Below are 24,394 nucleotides of genomic sequence, written 5' to 3'. Positions count from 1 at the left end.
ACTGGACAATGAGGTATTGTGAATAGTTAATAAATAGTAACCGCATTTACCTGTCAATTCGTCCTTAGGTCAATCGTTTCACCCCTTATAAATGACATATGTCTCTCTTATTTTCAGGCAAAATCCAAGTCTAAGAATATTTCGAGTGAAACATTATACCTTTTTAATTTTTTGTTACTGGTAAGCTTAATTTTTTGTTGTTGTTTTGATTATTATTATTATTATTATTATTATTATTATTATTATTATTATTATTATTATTATCAATTGAAGAATGCAGATCATTTCTTTATTATATATAAGAACCTAACAACTGACTTTATGGTAGGTATTTGATTTAAAATAGTATTTGATATATAATTGAAATATTATCGGTTTTTTTCATCATACTATACAAACTGTCATATACCAAAACAATTAGCATATTTTAAGTTCAGTTCAGACTAGGAGTTCTAAGCCTCAGACAAATGTTACGTACGTCCTTCTTCTTCTCGGGCCCTAAGGAATGGATATAAATCAGCCAACCTTTCAATATAAGATGTCAGTTCATCGTAGGAGAGGCTAGATAAAGTTTGATGTTTCCTGGAGAAAATTATTCCGCATTCAAGCTTTTCATTAATTCGCATATATTTGGAATGTTTATGAAAATGTTTTGCACGGTATACAACAATACACTGCATATGAACTACTTTGAAATCAAGCCATGTTCACAAATGTAGTGGAAGCTTTAGGGTTTGGTTGATTTGATTTGTGTGTGCATAAACTAAAGAACCTGTTTCGTTCACTTGAATATATAGATGTCACAGTCAACGACTTGGTCGAGTTCAATGAGTCATGAATGAAACTGTCATATAAGCAAACGAATAGAAATGATATTTGCAGTGTCAGCAGCATAGATGAGTGACAAGGTAATTGACAATACTATTCTGATCTTTGAAACAATTATTACGGAGAAATATTCGTAACTTAAAATGATTAAGAGTATGACCATTACGCTCTAGGTCTGAAATATTAGCACACTGAGGCCAAGGGCTATCGCATATCTATCGGAAAAGTACCATTTTACTGGTTAGTCAAAAAACCTAAATCGAGAAAAAAAAAATGAAAATTTTGTGGGAAACTAAATACCTCAAGTAAAATTTGCAAAGGCCACGAAAAAGTATTATTTCCGCTGAATAAATGTATTGTCACACATAATGTGATTTGCAGTTTTCCATGTTTAACTATTTTGATTCAAATTTTGGTAGCTTTAGAAGATGTACACTGTATGATCAAGGATATAGCTAGGGTCCCTCCAACAAAGACAAAGCATGTAACAGGGCATAAGCATGTGAATCAGTCAATCAATAAATATATTTATTCTGTCCATAATGAATATGTAAGCTATGTCAAAATACGCGTCTTGTATGCAAATGCTATGTAAATATCTAAGTATCTATCTTTTTGTATAGTCATTAACTTACTCTAAATGGACTTTACGTTAGAATTAATCAATAATTTAGATTTCATATCAAACAATTCATAAAAAGGTATAGTACTTTTTAAGCAATAATATCATGCATATGTTCACACTATTGCATTGCAAGGTTGCTAATGCCTTTTTCCATATCGAATATGTTTACTTTAGAACTACCTGTTACATTGTAGAAAGTGTCACTTTCATGATATATCGCATTTAATTAGATGATTTGTATCAAAATAACATCGATTCTCCGATGAAGTCATGATACTATTCTTTACATGTTCAACATTACAAAATTTGTAGTAATGCTGAGTCATCATTGGCAATATTTGTGGGTCGTATGCGTGCGCAGGACCAATTTTACTGGTCGATCTAGTGTTTGTGCTTAATGTCGTGTACCAATCAATTCTACTGCATATGTTTTGAATCTATTTTTAGCATTTTGTTTCCTCTGATGTGGGTCTAATATCTATACCACTGGTTTTGGTCAGCTTTTCCATGAAGGTATACTGCTGAATATACACTTTGTAGCTATTAAATAGCATCAAACGCAAAGGTTATCAATTTTTCGTAATTGTTTTAAATTAATAATATATGGGAAATTCTCAGAGCAGGCTCAATGATCCTATGGATCCCTGGCACAACCTAAGTAGTAGAAGTGAACGAATGGAGCACCATTCATCACGTACCTGCAGCTATATAAAGATGATATGGTATATTCATGGTCCCATTGCAAATAATAGAATGTATATGTGTGGTGAAAGTGAGGCGGTCAGTGTTCTTATTAGACGATGCTACTGCGGGGAGTATGAAGATGCAAAACACCTGTTATACGGGTGCAAAGATCTGAGTCCAGAAGGATTTGGAGACATTATCGAAATGCACATGTCTGATGCATGTGAATATTCTCAGGCATTATTACCAAATGGAACAATTCGACTGGAGAAACATTGCTATTGTGCAAAAGAATAGAAGATGAAATAGAAATTACCTTAAAGGTAAGAAGTGTCGCTGGAAGCTGTTTGGTGTTGTACTTGACATCTTTTTTTTGCAAAACTTATTTCCAAATGTTAGCAAAATAATATAAACAATGTTAATAATGGCATAAAATACCTAGTATTTAATTACAGTTTGGGAAAAGATGTTCAATGTATTTGCAGATTTTCTCGTGCATCGACATCGATTCTCCATTTTACATCAAGTTTCTTTATAAATTTTGTTCCCAATTCAACTGAGTTCGAGCTAAAGCAATTGTTAGCAATATTTATGAAAAATATTTTAATTCTGACATTTTAGGTATAATGTGTCGCATAAGGTTTGAAAATATAAATACTAGTTTCAATAACCGGCAACATTTCTTATACATGGGAATAGATGTTATGTAAGCCTATGAAGTAGATGGCAGGTTTTGCGTTATCAACCTACGGTTCATAGTTGAGAATACCCATTAAAAAAGATACAGTCATGCTTTTGGATGCAAAATATAATTGGTTAAAATCTAATTTAAACTTGAGTAATAAGCATCAAAAGGAGATCATAACTACAAATATTTTCATATTTAGTTGTGCTATATACAACATTCCGCACTTGGATAAAAACGTGTATATAACAAAAGCTATTTAGAACTTACATAGTGCCAAGTTTCAACTGATTCGATATGTTTCTATATATTTACGTACATTTAAATTGATACAGTTTCTAAACTCAAAATATAATTTACAATTACTATATATTCTATTCGATGCCTTCGTATCTCGTCTAGAGGGACTAAAAATGATGTTCATTGGAAAATGTGTCGATCAAACATTATTCTTTATTTATTATCCTAATATTTCTCTAACGTATTTTTGTAATGATGGTAAATATAATTTAATTGAGACACACATATATATGTGATATAAAGATCTTTTCGAATTCATATTCAACGATTTTATATTATTGTATATCCTTCTAAATAAATTGTCATATAATTATTCATTGCAGTTTGTGTATGAATAACGATGTACACATATTTACAATTGTTTTTAACAACATTTGCAGTCTACGTTAGAAATAAATTGTTTATATATTTCCCACATACACCCGTACACAAGGCGAACTAAAGAGCTCTGAACAATTTAAAGTAAACATTTAAGCGACGGTTTAGAATTCTTAATAATTAAGACAACTTCCTTTATCATTTACCAAGTAAAGGGGTTGTTGATTTGCGAATCGGTTAAGTTATATGAATGGAAACCGAATGTGAAACAAGCGTATATAAATATCTTTATGCATGGAGTAGAAACGTGAGGAAAATATCTTAGAAGGATATTGCTCTGATTTTGGCAAAATGTGACTCACTTCAAACATTGCAAAAGACGATTCTAGTTCCGGTAGACTATTATTGTTTCTTACTTTCAAAATGTTATTTAGTGCGGTCATAAATACCGGATTTAACAGAAACGACACAAACCTATATAAATATAATCCTGGCTGTAGAGGCCTCAACAACACGACCGTATCGATATTGTAGGTAACAGGGTAGGTAACAATTAAATGTACAACATACAACACAAAGATTCATTTACAAATACAAACAAGCACTACAGTGGAAGCAATATAAACTTCACGCAAATAACATAAATAATTTCATTCGTAGTTATGAAGAACCTACTACCCCTACCATAGCATAGACTATATATTTCTTGTCAACGATTATATTCTACAACATACATACTAAACATTTCAACTGATCTCCATCAATATCTCTGATAGACTGCGCTGAGGGAAAGGAAAATAGTGCGTGGCTAATAATGCGCCCCAAAAAATGCAACGCAAGTGCTATTCTGGTGAAAACTTTCATTTGTTCGCTCACTACATTGATCTACCTACTTACATATACATGTTGGGTCATTGAGACGACTTCTAAAAACGTATTCTACTACACAGTACAGTACATATCTACCAGCCATTACATTGTAAACATATCAGAGTAGGGCAATACATACCACGGATATACCATTTAAGTCAAATATAGCACTGCCTGCATAACATCTTTTCATTTTTCACTTCTTCGTCTTTTTGAGGGTGTATCGACAAGATGCAATTAGAAGGTTATGAAATTAGTCCCGAAGTGTACTTCACACGATTGATATAGGTATGATTTGTACACAGCACCAACGTGATCTTTATTCATCCAATTTATGTTGTACCCATCCGTAAATGAAGTAATCAGTCAATCAATATCCATTACTGTTTATCTGTTTATTGACTAAATGTATCACATTTTTATCTACCGATAAATCTTCTTGATAGAAAAGCTAATAATGTACATGTCTAAAGGATGAATGACCTGCAAAGCAAAACTACAATCTGGCATATTGTATCGTAGTGGTGGTACTAAGTTCTTAACATATCGTTCTATCCTGTGTCATTGTAATTTATTTTAACCTTCGAAGGGCGAAATATTTCTTTCATTTTCAGTACAGGTTAGTAGAAAATCTGGAGCAACTATTCAAGATTTCAATTGATGGGACATATATGTACAGGGAAATACACCAGGTTTACGATTTAACATAATTTATTGTTTCTTAATTTTCTACAAAATTATGTAATAACATTATACATAAACAGTTATTGATCATGGCTCAGAGAAGAAATCATTACTCCATTTCTGCCTGCCCGTCTGCGCGTATGCATTAGCATTCTTTATAAGATTTGTAAATCGTTATCAGTAAATTAAAGCAGATTAATAGCTTAACAGCGGAATGATAACGTCATACTTTGTGTAAACACGCCAGTAATATGAAATGTATACTTAACTATTCTGATTCGTGTCCCATGCTTTACATAGAAGGAGATTATTATTAGAATGTAAGATTGATTTTTAATTGGAAGAAGCAGCAAACATTTAAGCTAACATTCTTTTAAATAAAACATAGATTTCGCGCTGTTTTATTTTTAAAAAAACACTCATGGGACCTTGTGGTTAGAGCGTCCACATCAGAAGCGAGAGGTCGTGGGTTCGATCCACGGCTGAGTCATACCAAAGGCTTGCAAAAAATGGTACTAACAGCTGCCTCTCTAGGCGCTCAGCATTAAGAGGTTAGTGTTTGGACTGGTCGACCTGGTGTCAGTATAATGTGACTGGGTGGGACATCATGCTACATGTCTGCTGTACGATGCCCTATTGCTAGACATCACTATCAACTAACACACTGCATACATCGTAGAGATGACTGAAAATGTGTTAATGCTATGTTAAAACTCCTAATCACACACCCATTCTTTTACAAATAACATGTCCTTCATTGATGCAAGGAAACAACTACATATTAATTATGCATTAGTCAAATAAATTAATATTTTAATATCCTGAATCCTTATGTTAAATTTTTATTTGGAGAATTTATTTTATAGTACCCTAAATGCGCTTATTCATACTTAGCTAATATAATTTTATTTACAGTGCGATTACCTAGATCGGTGTCTAATTGTCGAACTGTAAAACATAATATGGCTTTTATTTTATTTTCCATTTTATGTATCAAGTATATTATTAGAGGTGGTTACGTGTCCTCTAATGATTTATTTCGTAGTAAAGCTGGTTATAAACATGACATGTTAGACGATGTCGCTTTTCATTTTACATGGCTCATTGAATAAAGTGGGTACCTTATAATTGTCATCAAAATAATCATTACGATATATTTGTCATGACGAAAGGACATGCCAGTCTTGGTCAATATTAAAACATGACAGGACACGTTATCATTCTAGAAAAATTTCGTTCTACAAGCTTACGATATATACTCTTGTCTGTAATGTATGAACATAACTCATTAGTGTCATGATAAATTGTGTTTCTTGTAAACTCGTCTGCAAATCATCTACAAAAAGGTCGAATAACATGAGCGCGCACAGTTTCCTAATAACTGAGTGATGAAAATGATAGTTTGATCGATATGATAGATTATTGCTCCGCATTCCCAAAAAGAACGCTACCCTATGTTAAAATAAAAATGCGAACACAATAAACAGGTCTGAAGTGTTTCGTTTAGAAACAGTACATACTTATTACTTGTTTATTTTGTTTATATGTTAACGTAGTTCTAAGTGACTTTAACTGTCTGCAGCCAGAAAATATTTTATATTTTGATGGGTCTGTCTCAATAGTCTAACTCATTTTTCCTCTTTTATTTCGACTTTCAGTTGATTGCAGAATGACCGAGCGAACATATAGAGACACTCATTTACTAGGCAGCGTGATCACCAGTTCATTGTACTGCTGCTAGAAGCCTTCCACTTATTGATTATCGAAAACAATAGTGGTATGGGGAAGAGGATTTGCAAAAAGAATTTGTTTCTTGAAGATGTGAATTTTGTGCCGGTTGTGACAAATAAAATACAATATCATGTTGGCAGATGACATAATAATATCTAATACTGACACGGCGATCGATTCTACCTATGTGTGCCTCGCATGCCGTTGCTGACATTATTAATTTGTCATTTTACTGAAAAAGTACTGACCTCAAAACCTAGATCTTTAGGAAAAACCACTCACGTGAAAGATACGTGTACATACACAAACTGTTAAAAAAAAATTTCTAAGATCATGTTATTCTGGTAAACATTTAGTACGCGATGTCACACCTATTAAAACGATCAAGGCTATTTCACGGTTAACTCGCATGATTTCAAGAAACTCCTATAAACTATCGCCAGCCACGATGTAATAAGCCTACTAAGGCATTGAAACCTTTGTGGTTGGCGTGCATATATAATTTAGGATATGGATATCTATTTAAATTGAATTGCAAATTTAGTAAATGTGAATCCGAGCACAGAGACATTTTCTTACAGCTAAAGTTTTAATACGGAGAGGATTATTAAGAAAAAGAGTCAAACACACATTCTTTGTTTTATCCTGAAAATAACTGACTTAAAGGGCTAAATGACACTATACTTTTCTCTTCGAATTCAGATGATGTTGTATAACGGTTTCTCACGTTTTCTTTTAGTCGAAAACAGTAAATTAGATGCAATGTTCTTATTTATAGAAATATTATGGACACTAGTGAAGGGGCTTCTCTAAGTTTAGTAATGAATTATTTTATATCAAAGATACCGTTGTTGTCGTACATGCACAAATATAAACGTGTAGGAATGCATTTAATACTTGTTTGGTAGCATACAATGGTACCATGTAATCAGAATTTGTATATGTACCAACCATCCACATTATCCATTAACTAATATCGTAACCAGCAAAACAAAAAATATATATATAAATATATATATATATATATATATATATATATATATATATATATATATATATATATATATATATATATATATATATATATATATATATATGTGTGTGTGTGTGTGTGTGTGTGTGTAGATAGATAGAGAGACAGATAGTAGATAGATAAACAGATAGATATATATAAACGGCTGCTCTTAGTTAGAGAATTTAATTTAAAAGTTATGTAGATGTCACTTCTTCTAAGGATATAATCTAAAACAGACAAATACGCGCAAAACTCTGAACAATAATATTTCTATGTTGTATATTTAGACGTCAATGTGAAAGTACCAATAATATAGGTAAAACATTATAAAGACACGTCAGTTTAATTACAAATGGAGACAAAATCAATAAAACAGTCACTCCAAACACCACACAAATTGAAATGCACTGGTTGGAATCTATCAAATCAAACCTCCATAGTTTAACTTGTTTGCATGGGTTACTAATATTGACAGAAAAGAGAAAAAATTGTATTTACAAATTGATCAGCAGTCAATATTTCATTTAAATAAAAGAAGTACCATTTCTGACGAAAGCCGCATCATAAATGCAGATGCGTTAATATTATCAGCTATGGACCCCATCCGTTGAACACTTAGTGGAGTCAGTATCTTTGAAACATGAGCTACATTTGCAAAACGTTTTATGGTTTCATGTCAAATCAGATTCAAAGTAGCTAGGCACAGCAGGGGTTTAAATATTTTTCCAGTTTTGCCATTACTAACATTTTTTCCAACCACGCGGAAAAACAACGGTCATTGCGTATCTTGTTTGAGGAAAGAATTTGTTATTGTCTTAAACTGTGCTGAAAAAAGTGTCAGTACATTTGAATATGTACTTCAATAATTGTTAAGATGATCTAAGTTAAATGTTTTTGTGTGTCCTAACAAATCATATGATCTTCTATCTAATATAATCGACGCAATTAGTCCCTTAGTCAAACAAAGGAATTCCTACACGAAACGTACCACTCGTTGCATATCACTTGTAGCAAGACATTTCGAAGCGTAACGGTTTTCCATTGCTCTGTAATCTGGTACTCGGATTCGAAAGTTTGCCTACGTTATGTGCAGATTTATTTGTGTAAATAATATTAATTGATTGAACACGATAAATACTTGCTTCAGTTCGAGAAATGTGGCCAATATTTTCTTTAGAAGTTTTAAATATGCAAACTAGAATAGATTGAATGGAACTTGAAAATATCATTCAATGTTCTTTGATGACAATTGTTTCCATTAAGTATTAAAATTATATGTATACATGACTAATTCAAATACACGTAAAAATTAAAAATTACCTGAATTGCAGAAATAAGCAAATAAAGTAATGTTCCCCCTGATAATATCCAGCAATCAGAGTACTCAAATATTCCCACTGTTACTAGGATAGTGTTGTAACTATGACTGTAGTTATTGCGCTGATAGGACACGATCTTCATCTCTCGTCTATGACGTTATAAGAAAATATTTTGACTATTATGTTGAAGTATTTAAACTACAACACAGATTTCTTTCTGAGCTTGTATCTACCTCTCTTATTATGCAAATCTCGTGTGGATCCAATGTTTGCAAAGCTTTCGTCTAGCAATGCAAGCAATGAAATACAAACTTATGTTGACAATTATCAACATGACCATGCGTCAGAAATAACTTTTCATATCAGCAAGTGTTTTGCGTGAAGACTAAAGTTTCATACATGAATTCAGTATACATACTGGTGGCAACACTAATATTCATTCTTAGGAAAGCTTGCCATGATGAGGTGAAGATGCCGCTTTCGAAATGTAAATTCATATTACTGAGATATAAGTCTAGAGAATAAGATATATATTGCGAAGGTAAAATAAAGGAAATGCCATAAACGTTAATACTAATGATATAAATCAGGAGAATATAAGATGCATGTCACCCGGTTTGTAGTACTGTTCAATCATTTTCAAGAGAGATATCTACTGAGCCTACCGTCTACCTGGATTAGAGGAAAATATAACAGTCTAACATTATGTGACTGAAAAGCTGGCAAATAGCCAGATTACTTAAAAGATGGACATGTCAAGATTATTGATGAATCATTTTACAAATTATGAAATAAATATGCTTTTGCTCTGTTGAAAAAATACTGGTCTCAGTACCTAATTTATTGTTGAATAACACTCATGTGAATAACTCGCTGATAGACCCAATACATACATATATAAATAAAAAGAGTTTACTAGAATAACGTTATCTAATTTGAATTATATATATACATACATGGATATATATATATATATATATATATATATATATATATATATATATATATATATATATATATATATATATATATATATATATATATATATATATAATTCAAATTAGATAACGTTATTCTGGTAAACCCTTTTTTCAGTTGTCAATTCGATAAACAGGCATTTCGCGAATTTTCAAGGAACTGTAGCGGCCTCAAAGGATTAAGTCTTTCTATGTATTGCTTAAATAATAAGAATCTCAATTAAAGTGTGTATTTAGTTAACGATTAATGTATAAATGAGGGAAATAAATACACCTGTCTTCCTAAAATCTTCATAAACCAACATCAGAAAAGTTTTGAATGAAAAGAAAACATGGCGTGAAAAAAATGCGTAAGGGTATAGGTAAAATTATTCAAAGAGAAAATTGGCTGTTATTAATTACTTATATTAATGCCCTAATTTAAGAATGAATTAATTTTAAAATACGTGAATTAGAAAGCCCTTCCACTTTTTAGGTTAATTGTATAATCGCTGCAACATATAACTAGTGAATGAAGTTGATAATATATAATAACTTGAATCTTACTAAATTGTGGGTTGGTCACCTATGATGTATTTATAACTGGTGACAGACAGGCGAAGTTCATTCATGAACAAAGGTTTGTATAATTGCAAATAATGGTAAGAGGGCGTTGTAAAATGTACGTAGAAATATTTACACCATCACTGATGGCATTAAGAAGTGCTGAATTATTCAGTAATATAATTTCCTTCAGAGAAGGACGCGCTACTGTGAAAAATATGTGGATATTCAACGTCATTATTTGGACAATGGTATATGTCTACATTTTGAAGAGTATAAATACCGTATTTAATTAGATACATGTCACTTACTGCAAGTACGGTGCTTTGATCCACATGAAAAAAGTTGTGTCGCTAAATAAGTAAATCTTTGCGGGTAACACAATGAAAACCAAACTTTCATCAAACAGATATTGAATTCATATTACAAATTCAATCTTTACTACCACATCTAAATGCGTCACATTAAATATCCATCTTTAAGTACATAATAGTGTGTATAATATAATAGGGTATAGTAAGTAAATAGCAATAAATTCAATGTATTGTTACCTGTTTGGTTGTATCATTGAATCAGAAAATCAAACATCAGTTAATATTATAAAATGGGGTACATTGTACAAGCTATTTCAGTTTTTAAACAATTCAAACATACCTCGTTATATGTTGCATAGATATTTCTACCATCTAGAAATGAAAACCATTTCTACTTCTTTTTATTTGTGCCTATGTATATTAAGAAGGAGACCAGCAGAAATGACATCGATTTGTGTGAATCCATTATTGCAAACGTGATTACAATATTGTACTGATTTCTAAAAACAAAAGCATATTGACTCAGTTCTATGCTAAAGATTGTGGATACAGAAATAAGAACATTCTTATTAGAGATGATTAGAATCAACCATTATATCTGCTTTTACTTTTTGCATTATATAAACAGTTTTAAATATAAATAAATGGATAAATTCATTAATTATCCATAGCACTTTAGATCTCGTTTGTATATTGATCATTAAGAGTTCAACATGGACATACGACAGCAATATTTCTTGATATTATTAACAGTTTTCAAAATATGACTAATTGATGCATACAGTTCGATGTGTACCATTTTTATATATTTTCATGACAATAGTAATATTTTTGATTATAAAGGCGTTTGTGATGAGGACAAGATGCTACATCAGAAATGTACTTTTAATGGTAGGGTATTGTAATTGAAGAACCTTCTGGAAAATATATATTTTTAGAACAACAAAAAAAGAAATTCACTAGAAATTTACGTTAATATGAAACATTGTGCGCAAACACTATCACAGACCCCGTATTGGCATTAATGCTGAATCATTTGCAAGAAAGACATCGAATGAACCAATCATCAGTGCCCATGTGTTTTAGAGAAAAATATTTGAAACCTAACATTTTATGCCAATGATGTCGACAAAAACCCATATTGCTCATTATTCCTGTTTATGCTGTTCATGCCATTGTTGATCTTATTGATCATTCATTTTACTGAAAAGGTACCGACCTCAAAACCTAGTTCTTTTGGAAAACCCGCTCACGTGAACTATGCGTGTACATACACAGTCTTTAAAGCTATTCATCCCAGATTACGCTATCCGTGTAAACATTCAGTACGTGATTTACCAACTATTAACAGTTCAAGGCTTTTTCACGTCTAGTTCACGTGATTTCAAGAATAGCTTGTACAAGGTTGCTAGCCACTATGTAATAAACATACTAAGACTTATGAAACTCTTGAACTGGTGTGCATGTATAATATATGGATATCTATATAGATTGAATTGTAATATTATTGATTGTAAATTAATATCCTTTGGTAAGAGCAATAATCTAAATTTGGAGAGCAGGAATATGAAAAAGAATAATTAATTTGTAAACGATATAAATATACGATAAATAAACTAGAGTCGAACAAAATTATTTATTTTACCCTGACAAAGTTTAATTGAAAGTGGATAAATGAAACTAAACACTTCACTTTGAATTCAAGATGTTTATCATCTTTGCTGTTAGTTCACAACAGGAGGTTAGATACAATATTCCTATTTACAGAAAGATTAAGGATATTAGGGAAGGGATTCTCTAGCTTTGGCAATGAATTATATTAAAGATATCGTTGTTGTCGCACATACACTCATATATACGTGTATGATTACTTTGATACATTTAAAGCATGATTGCTAACATACAATGGTATCTTTTGATTGGAAATTGCATATGGACCTACCAATCACATTATCCATTATTACTAGCAAGAAAAAATAAATATATCAATAAACGCGTGCTCTTAACTAGAAGATCTAATGTAAACATTAAGTAGACGTCACTTGATCTAAGCATACAAAATGCAACAGAAAATTCCATACAAAGCTGTCCACAATATTGTTTCTCTGTTTTATGTTTAGACGTAAATATGAAGTACTACTAATATAGGAAAAATCGTTTTAAGATACCTTAGTTCAAGTACATTTTGATTCGAAATTAAAAAGAAGGAAATAGCAATAAATCTGTCCCTCCAAACTACACACAAATTCATAAACATATTTACTCGTTTAAATATATCAAATTATATTGTACTGTTAGAGCCATGTTTTAGGAATGAATTTCTTTAAAACACTGACTCATTGAGAAATAAATATTTACTAAGCCGAGGAACAGCTGCTGTGAAAAATAAAACTCTGGATGTTAAAATCCAGCATTTTGACAATGATATATGTTTAAAATTTGGAAGAGCACAAATACCGTATTGAACAAGAAGCAAGAAACTCAATGCAAGTACATTGCTTTGGTCCATGTGTCCACGTGAATAAATGATGTTCCCCTAAATACGTATATTTTTTGCAGGCATCACAATGACAGGGAAACCTTCATCAAACAGACACTGCATTCTTATTAAAACTTCATCCTTTAATGAAATCTAACTGCATCACATTAACTATCCTACTTTAAGTATATAATAATGAGTACCATATAATAGGGCATTTATTTTTGTTTATTTCGAAAATGGTTATAGAATGGATAATTGAGTTATTCTGTCAATTTAATACTACCTTTGAAAAGATACTATTTTTTAGCTAGTTTATTTTGTCCCAATGGCTTACGTTATCATTTCCCGGTTTAAAATTTCTTTCTTCCTATCCTAATGGGTAAGTTCACTTTCAGAAAATTAACTTTAAATACGAAAATAGAGAAAACGTCAGGCACACAGATTATATCAATATCTCAATTTAAAAGAGTAACAAGACAAAGGATATATCAATTAAAATAATATTTCTGAATATATTGACGAGTAAAAGCAGCGCAAAGCAATTCAACAATTAGCTTCTATTTACGTTTATACGTTAAAAAATTTTAAGCCTTAAAGAAAACAGAAACGAATGTAAATGCCCGTATGCATGTGTAGATATGGACTTCTACAATGTACCAACCAATCTAGCTAGTAATATATATATATATATATATATATATATATATATATATATATATATATATATATATATATATATATATATATATATATATATATATATATATACACACATACATACATACATACATATATACATCTATATATATATATATATATATATATATATATATATATATATATATATATATATATATATATATATATATAAGTAAATAAGATGCAAATTAATACAAATCTCATATATTAGCAGGATAAACGAAGTACGTTCTCATAATATTATCTTAGGCAAATTATAAAAATAATAATATGTAGGACTTTGTATTGCGCCTAATCTTTAGAAGCTCTAAGCACTTTACAACTTTAGACAACGCCTATAAGATAAGAAATATAATAACATTATTACAAAAAAAGCAACATGAGATTAGAAAAACATTTGCTTAAAAATAATAATAAACATCCTGAGAATATTTCAGGTAGGAAACATTATTAGCTCTTTAAGCTTGTTCTTGCTGTCGAAATAAGTGAGTTTTGAGTGCCCTCTTGAATGCGATCACTGTGTCTTTGTGTCTAAATTAAGTGGGCAATTCATTCCACGTTCCTGGGCTCTGGTATGCAAAAGAACGCTGTCCATATGACTTTGTTTTCAGACTTGGAATAATGAGTATACGATTGTCAGAAGAGGAGCGTAAGTATCTTGCTGGTGTGTACACATGGGTGAGGTCAGATAGGTATGTTAAACTAGAGTCCGACAGGGAAATGTAGCACAGAGAACAAATTTTGTGTTTGATTCTGGATCGAATGGATAACCAGTGTAGGGTACAGAGCAGCGGAGAGGTGTGCTCTGATCGTGGTACTCTAAGTATGATCCGAGCAGCTGCGTTTTGAACTTTTTGAAGTTTCTGGAGTAGATACTGAGATGAACGAGACAGAATTGAGTTACAATAGTCCAGTCTTGAAAGTACTAATGAACACACAAGTGTTTTAGTGGCATCAGCTGAAAGATATTTGCGAATTGAGCTGATTCGTCTCAGCTCAAGATATGCATCTTTACATATGTTCATGATATGTTGCTGCAATGTGAGAGTACTGTCCAGAGTAACACCTAAGTTTCGTACTGAATATAATGTTGGCGTCGCTGATATTTATTGTTTGAGGTAAAGGATGTGAATGAGAACGTCTTTGTGTTGTGATTAGAATGGCCTCAGTTTTATCATCACACATCTGTAGCTTGTTACAAGTCAACCATGATATCACATCAGAAATACATCTCTCTACACCTTGGATGGTAGCATCAACTTCAGTTGGGTGGCTAGATTTGTATATTTGCGTGTCATCAGCATACAATTGATGAGACACTGGATGATGATCTATGACACTTGAGAGCGACTGAGTGTACAGAATGAAAAGAAAAGGTCCCAGAATAGACCCCTGTGGATGGAGTGTATTCAATTTGCAGATACAATTTGTGTCCTGTTGACCAAGTAGGACTTGAACCACAGTAAGGCAGTATCATGAATGCCAAATACATGCTGGAGACGGTGAAGTAATATATCATGGTCTATTGTTTCAAATGCTGCAGACAAATCAAGGAGGGTGAAGACTGTAATCTTTCTGCTATCCAATGCAGAGAGAATGTCAGAAACTACTGTGAGAAGAGTAGTTTCAGTACTGTGGCAAGGGCGATATGCAGATTGTACATTGCTAAAAAGACTGTTTGAATTCAGATGATATACAAGCTGGCGATAGAACAACCTTTTCTAAGATTTTTTAAATGAATGGGAGATTAGAAACTGGGCGGTAGTTCTTTAAATCGTTATGGTCTAGTGTTGGTTTCTTCAGCAGAGGCTTTACAATGGCAGTTTTGAAAAATGATGGGAGAGAGGTATTAATAACATCAGTTAGTGAAGGCAATACTGGATCTAAGCACTGAAGCAGCAGTGATGTTGGAATTGGGTCATGTTCACACGACTTTGGTGCGCTCTTCAGCACGATTGTACGTACGAAATCCATAGGGTCAGGTTCAAATGCTGCTAATGGTTGCCGCTCAAATTCTTTAATCCAACTGTATGGTGACGACGAGTCAATTGAAATTGTTGTGTCAAGCTTATTTCTAATTGTTTGTACTTTGTCACGGAAAAAATTTGCAAACATGTCCGGAAGGTCGACTGGAGAGAAGGTAGTTGGAGGTGCTGTTGATTTGTTCCTTGACATTAGCTTGTTAGTAATCTCAAAGAGCTCTTTGCAGCTGGAACTTTCCATGATCTTAGTAGTGTAGTGAGTTGATTTCCCTGCATGGACTATATTTGTGACGTTCTTCTTAACGACTTCATAGATTTGCTTATGAATAGTGAGTCGGGTGGAAAGCCAGAGCCTCTCAGCTTTACGGCAGTCTCTTTTAGCAGTACGAAGCTGGTCTCTAACACTGCTATACCATGAAGAACACTTTTGAATTGATACTCTGCACTTGGTAGCTGGGGCATGTTTGTCAAATAATGAACGCAGATAGTTATCGAGTTGTTCTGCGGTAGGAGGTAAGCAAATTGTTAGGTTAGCTTGGATGTCGTGCATTAATTTGGTTCTATTTATCATACGGAGGTTTCTCTTAGTAGCAGATAAATGTGGAGGGTTAGGGACTGATACGTCTAGATGGCATATAATGCAGAGGTGATCTGATGCAAGGTCATGGGATACCAGGGAGGACCGTACAATGTTATGATCAGGTCTATGAAGAATCCAGTCTAAAATGTAACTATGTTTATGTGTGGGTTGGTTAACTGACTGTTTGAGGTTGAAAACATTAATGGAATCTAGGAGTTTTGATGTATCTGAGTTTCCGGGACAGTCAAAGTGAAACTAGAAATCTCCAAGAACAATCAGGTTGCCACCTATCGAATTTCCATAGTCCAGGAGGTTCGGAAACTGCTCCAAAAACATATAGTCAGCCAGCTTGTTTTTTTCTACTAGGAGGAGGGCGATATAGGCAGAACAAATATACTGACCTTTACTCCAGTGTGAGTGTGGTTTGGACTAGTTCAAACGATGTGTGGTCGAAATTGAATGTTGTGTAGTAGTTCAGACGTTTTATCATGGAGTTCTTCGTGATGACAGCAATTCCACCTCCGCGAGAATTACGGGGGAACGACTTGATGGAGTAACCAGTGGGTGTTAGATCCGCATACTTGGGCTCATCGCCTGATGTTTTTAGCCATGTTGATAAAATTAACTATTTCTGTGCCTTTTTCTGGTGGTCCTACTGACTGGGCATTGAATAATGCAATGCGTAGAGGTATTTCTTGGATAGTTGACATAAAGGTTGAAGAATTAATTGGGATTTGAATTAGGTTATCTAAATTAACGGTGAAATTTTTTTTAAATGGTTGTGTCGAAATAAGGGAGATAACTGGAATTCTTCTTCCTGTTCTACGCCTACCAGCTTTGAAACAATGTTTCTTTTTTCGCTTCTGTTTACATTCAGGTAATGATGAATGTAGTCCCAGTTCGTTTAGTCTAGAGCACAATGTAGTGTGGAGAGCCAAGGAGTGAACATTTAAAGCAATTAATGAGGGTCCATCGTAGCATAAACGGGTTGACAGGCGAGTATCACGTGATGGCGGTTTGTTCAAAAACAGTGGAGCAAGACAGCTGAGAAAAAGTCTAATTATTCTCGTTTCCAAAACAATGAGATGAAGAAACACATTCGAATTTAACAGTCAATACATAACGAACACAATAACGAAGATGAGAAAGAGGCAACAAGCACAAATATCGTGAAAACGGCACTCAAAAACGGAAAAGCTGCTTCAAGCCGGTTAAGCGATAGCGGCCATCTTGTTTAATAAAAGTGAAACACAATTTCTGATTACTGCTAAAGAATAACACATTACTTTAAAGGGCAGCCGTAAACTCCTAAACGACATTTCTAGTGCACACATAATCCAACATTACATTTACCTTAAGATACTAGTGCACAAAGAATGAATTTAGACTAGTAAATTAATCACTTGTAGGTTCGTAATTCTGAAATTGTCCATTGAACTTTTTCTCTCCCCGTCACATTTTCCTGTGAACGATATAAATTAGACCCAAGCAAAATGTAATCAATCTGTTCCCGATTTTGATTGGTTATTAAATGATTTTTCTTTTGCTCCAAAAGATTTAAAATCACACTGATGGTCACCCTCTCTCCCAATTTTGTGGCACCTGATATTACCTACTAGCCCGTTTGTATAAGCTGGATCAATCTTTATTCACATAGCGACACTTTTTTCTTTAATTGCTATTACACAATATACACATGTAGTAAATTTCCCTCTGGTCGTTGTGCATCACATAGATAATAATTCCAACATTCTAATTATTAATTTATTGGCTAGTAAGTTTTACTCGATTCTCGAATGCTCTTTGCTTGCTAACACTTTTTGGTATCAATCTTTCTGACTGCTAGGCAAAATACGTTACTATATTTGAATAATAGATAACGCATCATAACATCTTTGCAATGAAGAGACCTTTCATTGGGTTTATTATATCCGACAAATATGCAAAATGTTTATAATTAATTTACAATTTAATGACAGATTGTTAACATCTATGATAACACTTGTATGTATTGTCTCATTTTGTTATCATGATGCTATCGATGTATTATTCAATTACTATACAGCAACACATGCTGGCACACTTACTTTGGTTTGTTTGCATGTTCCAGATTCAGTAGGCTTTATATAACAATATGTGTGTATTGATGTCATTGATCTAACGACTTATGTCACAAGAAAGAACATTTTAAGGACAACTTAACTTGGATTGCTACATAAAGATTAAATTGACTTTGAAAAAGGTGCACAAATAATTCAATTACATATCTCATCCCTGTCACCATGGATTATGATTGTTAATGTTTTACACATTTGTTTTCCACATAAAATCATTGTTTAGGTAGCCAGGTATAATCTGTGTACGTCAGCTTCGGAAGAGTTATATTTATATGCCTGGATAACCAGAAACTAGAATTGTCAGCATGCTATGTTGTTTAAAACATCCAGGGAAAATATCATTAAATTAAAACCAGTGTTTAAATTTTAAAACATAGACGTAAATAAATTAGTCACCAATTTTCATTGCTGAAGAGAGAGAAAGAAAGAACAGACAGAATTACTTCAGTCAAATAATGTAAATCGATGCAAACACCATAGGTTAAAGTACGAAGATCATTGCAGTGACAATGTGTCATAGGGTGACATGTAATCCAAATTAAAAGCAAGAGAAATGCAAATGATAACGATATATTTATCACAAAAAGGAGGCATCGTTGTTTAAAATTAAAGCGATAGAGCACTATGTGGTCAACATGTTTCATGCTGTCTATGAGGCTTTATTATTTATATGTGGATCTACTTAATATTTCTTAGAGGTAGATTGTTGTAACAAAAGAACTTGAATGTAACAGTAGCCATTGCATACAAAACAAATGTCAAAACTAAATGACCCGATCATGCATCCGAAACGTCATCAAGTCAATAGATCTAAAATCTACAGTTCAAATGGATCGCAATGTCAGAATAAAAGTGATATCTATTGGAAGAAAACAATGCATGTTAAAGACAGTTACAGGAATGAGCTAACTTTAGAACGTTCAGAACATAGGCCCCGTTTTAATGAGAAAAGCATTTTTCAGAGGAAAGGGGCACACCATCCGAAACATCCGAACAGAGCGCTGGAAAAAGTCACTGTCAAAGTAAAAGATCATCTTAATCCCAAGTGTGGATATCATGATATTGTGAGGCATTCAGGGGTCGTCGCTCAAGAGCTAATTTGCTACTGTCCAAGAGGTAATGCTAATCTAACAATTAAAATAGACCACACTCAAATCTGAATAATTCCAGTTCTAATCAACTCTGGGAAAATTAATGAAATTTAATTAAATAATGCCAACATTATAGTGCGAGAATCTTGTACAAACTATGATAATGTTGTTTTATATTATTTCTAACTATTAATATAGCTATTTGAAATATATGATTGCATGTAAATTAATGATTGTACTAATTTCAAAGTATGATTAACATTTTCACTACATACTAGGTGATGTCCATGAATTCTTAGATAAAGGCATGCTAATAACAACTTGATATATAGCTTCAAATAATTTATTTTAGGTACACCAAACGAAATGAAGATTTAGTCCCTCCGACTGAAGATGTTTCCAACGATACACGAAACCCATGATTCAACAAAAACCCACAACGTCGCATGAAGCCACAAATACCACGGGGTGTTTTCAAAAGGAACTATGTTGATTATAATGACAAATATTCTAGCAGTTTAATTCTAGCTTTATCCGGGATAACATATTGCATTGAAGTTCGATGAACAAAATGTATCTATGGATCAACACTAATGCAAATTAACTTTCTACGGAGATGAGATTTGTCTTCAAATTGAATTAAAGGTTGTCATGAGCCGATATAAATTGTTTTATATGATTATCAGACACGTATCCAAATTCGAAATTGTGTATTCCCTTCAAAGGAGAATATTTACTTCTTGTGAATATTAAGACAATCTGCATTATATTTGTATGGCAGGTAAATTGTAGATATTTTCATCAGCAATGGTTAATATTTAGACTATATTGGATGGAACAAGCAATTTAATGAGACCTAGTTTATACATTACTTAAACCGACACAATAACATTGTCTCAAAGATTGTTATTTATGATGCATGCTTTGAAGAGACAGGTAATAATAAATGCACATAATCATATCTTGACATACATATTACACCTCTAATGAGATATAGTTAAGTTCAGAGAAAGTTCATTCCAGGAAGAAAATGCTCAATTTACATTTCTAAGGCCGCTTAAGGTATCACCGGTTTGTGTGAAATAGGCTATTTTAGCAGTAATTAATCTTAGATTATACTTGGAATCCATATATCCCTTTCACATACACTACACGTTGACATTTACACGTAGATACTTATGAAGGTCTCGCCATTTGAACGCATGTATACACGTAGGTAACGTTTGATGTTGTACAAAGTTCCGTCTATTCATTAGGGTAGTGCATGTGCAAAATGTTCATATCTGTAAAATACTATAAAATGCAAATGCCGGCATGTGATGGAATATCAAACTATCCACCCAAAACGTATTTTAATCGTTACTTGCAAGTGCCTTTAGTGTACACGATACTACTTTTAATAGCTACAATTCTGTAAATATTCTATCCATGGCCTTGTTTAGATTAAGGTAACCAGCTAAAATATTTCGGATTGGAAGCATCAAACTCGACAATAATTTTATCTCAACAATTTTTCCATGCAATCTTTACTCCCCATGAAAGATTACAATATTAGATCGTATCATTAATACGAGTTTTGTCCCTTTCATATCCATACACCTTATTTTCCTTCCCAACCATCAAAACAAGATTAAACTGATAATTCATTATCATGGATTTCTTAATGATCATCACAACAGTCTGCAGTTACTATGGGTTTCAACCTGAAATATCTGGCCAATTGCGATACTGAAGGTGGAAACATTAATTATCACGTCGTTTAAATGTTCTGTTATGATTAACTTTGAGGCTCTCCGCATGAAATATAGCAAAGTAATTGTTTATGTCAAAAATAATATAATAAAAGAATTTAATTTTAATTATATTAATCAATTATTAAAATCGATAAAATTACATCTATGAAAAAGATTTAAACACTTGAATTGTTATCTCGTAGAAAGGTAATATTAAAAACCCTTTCAATATATTGTCAGGCATTATATGAGGATAGAATGTTCTTGCTTCAACTCGCCGCATACTTTGAATAACGAAGGAAAACATAGCGTATATACAGATATTGCATTCTTTTTTAATAAAATCCTCGCTTGCAACTATATAAATGTGTATCTTTTAACAAACGTATATAAAACTATTATATACATATATAATTTGAGGAAGGGATAGCTGGCACAAATATATATTATTTACTAGATTGCTTTTGCAGCAAATATGAAAACAGTTTGTTTCATAAGAAAGTATAACTTGCTGCAGTGGAAGAAACAAAGAACACATCAATATGTTCCCTTACAAGTAGCATGTTTGAAATGGATTCTTTACAATACAAAAAGTGTCAGAAACAAACGACACGAAGAACACTTTTTTTATTGCGGCTGGATTCTCTTATTAAAACATCTTTGTGTCTATCAAATAAATAAATTCGTCGTTTATTTAATAAAATAATTCAAAACTGAAGAGACGTTATTACAAACAGATTCTAAACTATGTCAATTCATGCAGTTACAAGACTGAGGAGACAACAAATTCATGCTTAAAAAAGAAACAGAAACTCAGCTTCAAATTTGTTTTAAATTTAAATATGTTAAGCGTTAAAAACCAAACTGAAATGTCTGTTACTACCCTTATATATATATATATATATTCGTTCTTGACTATCATTATCCCTTATTCGCATTTATTTTCCTTTGCAGATAATCAAAATATAATCACAATAATGAACCAAATCAGTCAGGTCCTAATGTGGGGAATTTTCAGTTATACTACGTTTATTCCCTCACCAAGTTGCCCATTTTGAGATTAATACTTTGTCGATATCAAGATATAAGTAGTTGGCTGAAACAAGCCATATGCATGCTATTTAAATAAAATATATCTTAGATGGACCGACGATTTTCTTATACTACTTTTGACTGACAGTTGCAACACTATCCAGGCTAATAATTGCTACTGTTCTTGTTGTTTCTAAATGAACATGTTCATAATAAAATACCGTACCATCACCTAATATACTAAGGTATGATAAATGTCTTCACGATGCAGCAGTTTATGGACGAGACAGAATGTTTTCTTCATAAGTTAACACCCATGTCATAACATTTCTGTAATTCTTTTTTCTCACACATTAAAGTTGTTCTTAATACATGTTTTGTATGTAGTTTGACATAGACAATTTTGAGATTCGATCGAACAACAGTCATGCAAAGATACGGTGAGATTTGATTGTTGATTCGTTCCAGTGGACTCTAAACACAATTGAGCCACTAAATGGAATTCTTATAATCATTGCACAGTATTTAAATTCAGATAGTCATGAAGGCATTTGTGATGCTCAAATATAATTTAAATTTCTATGTTTGTTAATACCTAGTATTACCTGGAATTTTATACTAATTGATGCTGGTCAGAAAATGTGTTCTTATAATTCGACATTGTTTCTGCCTGCTAAATAAATAACAGTCGAACTCCAAAGACAACTGGCAAAGAGTCAATAAAGAAGCAAAAATTAACGTTTCATTTGGAAATTTTCCAAAACTTCAGTTTATAATCAACAACACATACACTTCAACTAAAATTAAATGGAAAATAATGAAATACTAAATAACGATCAAGTTCTGTAATTTTATACTAATTTTCGTTATTGTACATTTCCTGAGGATACGTGCAGAATACGCTTTGTAACAATTTTTTCAAACGCTTTGACATTGAATTTCAATTTTGGAAGCACTCGAACTAAAATTAAGCATTCATTAGTATAACTATGCATATAAGTGGAGCAAATAATGATATCAAATAATCTCAAATAATCTCATTGTCACATGTGTTCTTTCCTGTTGGTATTTCGTTTTATTCTTTCAATATATCAAGTAAGGTGCAATTAGAGGATACTTACGTTATTTCGGAAATCATATTCTCGAGAGATCTTCCAAATATCATTCATGCAGCATGATATTAAAGTAACACACACTATAGTCTACGTTAGACTGTGTCCTATATAATGACCCATGTAATGACCTTGCGCTATTTTATCAAAAAAGTTGATGTCAAGCTTCCTACTATCAACTTAGGTTTTAATAAAGAGTCTTAATAGATACCTTAATAGATACAAATTTTTAAAAAAAACATTGCCAATTCATACCAAATCGGTAATAATATATGCCAGAAAAGGGATATATACATATATATATATATATATATATATATATATATATATATATATATATATATATATATATATGTTGTTTGCTTTTGATTTAAGACACACTATTATGCGTTCTCTTTTTTGTAAATTAAGCAGGTGCATTCTACTTCGCACAATGTCTTACTTACATTATCCAACATGTGAAACACTTTTTTAACATTGTAGGCGCGTATTCATATTATTGACCTATATACGTAATCTAAAGGTTGTGAAATTTGGGGTACGTATCGGTAAGGTCTTTGTCAAGAAATACACTTTTGAGCAGAAACAAATGTTAAGAAATATTAGTATAGGACAGATATATAAATCAGTTAACAGTGTCGAAAATACTAAACCAATATTTTACTCTAATTTA

The 24,394-nt window shown here is 32.3% G+C and overlaps 1 protein-coding gene and 3 long non-coding RNA genes across 6 annotated transcripts in view; 2 read left to right on the top strand and 2 right to left on the bottom strand.

Annotated features, from left to right (window-relative positions):
• Window positions 1-24,394, bottom strand: part of LOC149799271 (uncharacterized) — a 277,158-nt gene that overhangs the window by 127,622 nt on the left and 125,142 nt on the right. The gene's annotated exons all lie outside the window — the stretch shown is intronic.
• Window positions 1-24,394, bottom strand: part of LOC149799276 (uncharacterized) — a 151,857-nt gene that overhangs the window by 124,185 nt on the left and 3,278 nt on the right. Inside the window, exon 1 of one of the 3 annotated variants that reach the window (XM_089958577.1) lies at window positions 9,061-10,013. The exons of 1 other annotated variant lie outside the window; for it this stretch is intronic. In XM_089958577.1, coding sequence (XP_089814703.1) covers window positions 9,061-9,201 — 141 coding nt within the window. In that variant the 5' untranslated portion in view covers window positions 9,202-10,013. Of the gene's footprint in view, window positions 1-4,449; window positions 6,620-9,060; window positions 10,014-24,394 lie in introns of those variants that run through there. One more of the 3 variants, XM_089958578.1, reaches the window with a different exon arrangement.
• LOC149799279 (uncharacterized) lies at window positions 1,973-6,864 on the top strand. Its single transcript, XR_016421132.1, has 2 exons — window positions 1,973-2,460; window positions 6,653-6,864. It is a non-coding gene; the product is annotated as an uncharacterized LOC149799279 (long non-coding RNA).
• LOC149799278 (uncharacterized) lies at window positions 19,380-22,982 on the top strand. Its single transcript, XR_016420889.1, has 2 exons — window positions 19,380-19,869; window positions 20,197-22,982. It is a non-coding gene; the product is annotated as an uncharacterized LOC149799278 (long non-coding RNA).

This window comes from Sinohyriopsis cumingii, chromosome 5 (assembly GCF_028554795.1).
Source record: "Sinohyriopsis cumingii isolate HCF-2022 chromosome 5, ASM2855479v2, whole genome shotgun sequence".
Taxonomy (NCBI): domain Eukaryota; kingdom Metazoa; phylum Mollusca; class Bivalvia; order Unionida; family Unionidae; genus Sinohyriopsis; species Sinohyriopsis cumingii.
This window is presented reverse-complemented; position numbering and strand designations above follow the sequence as displayed.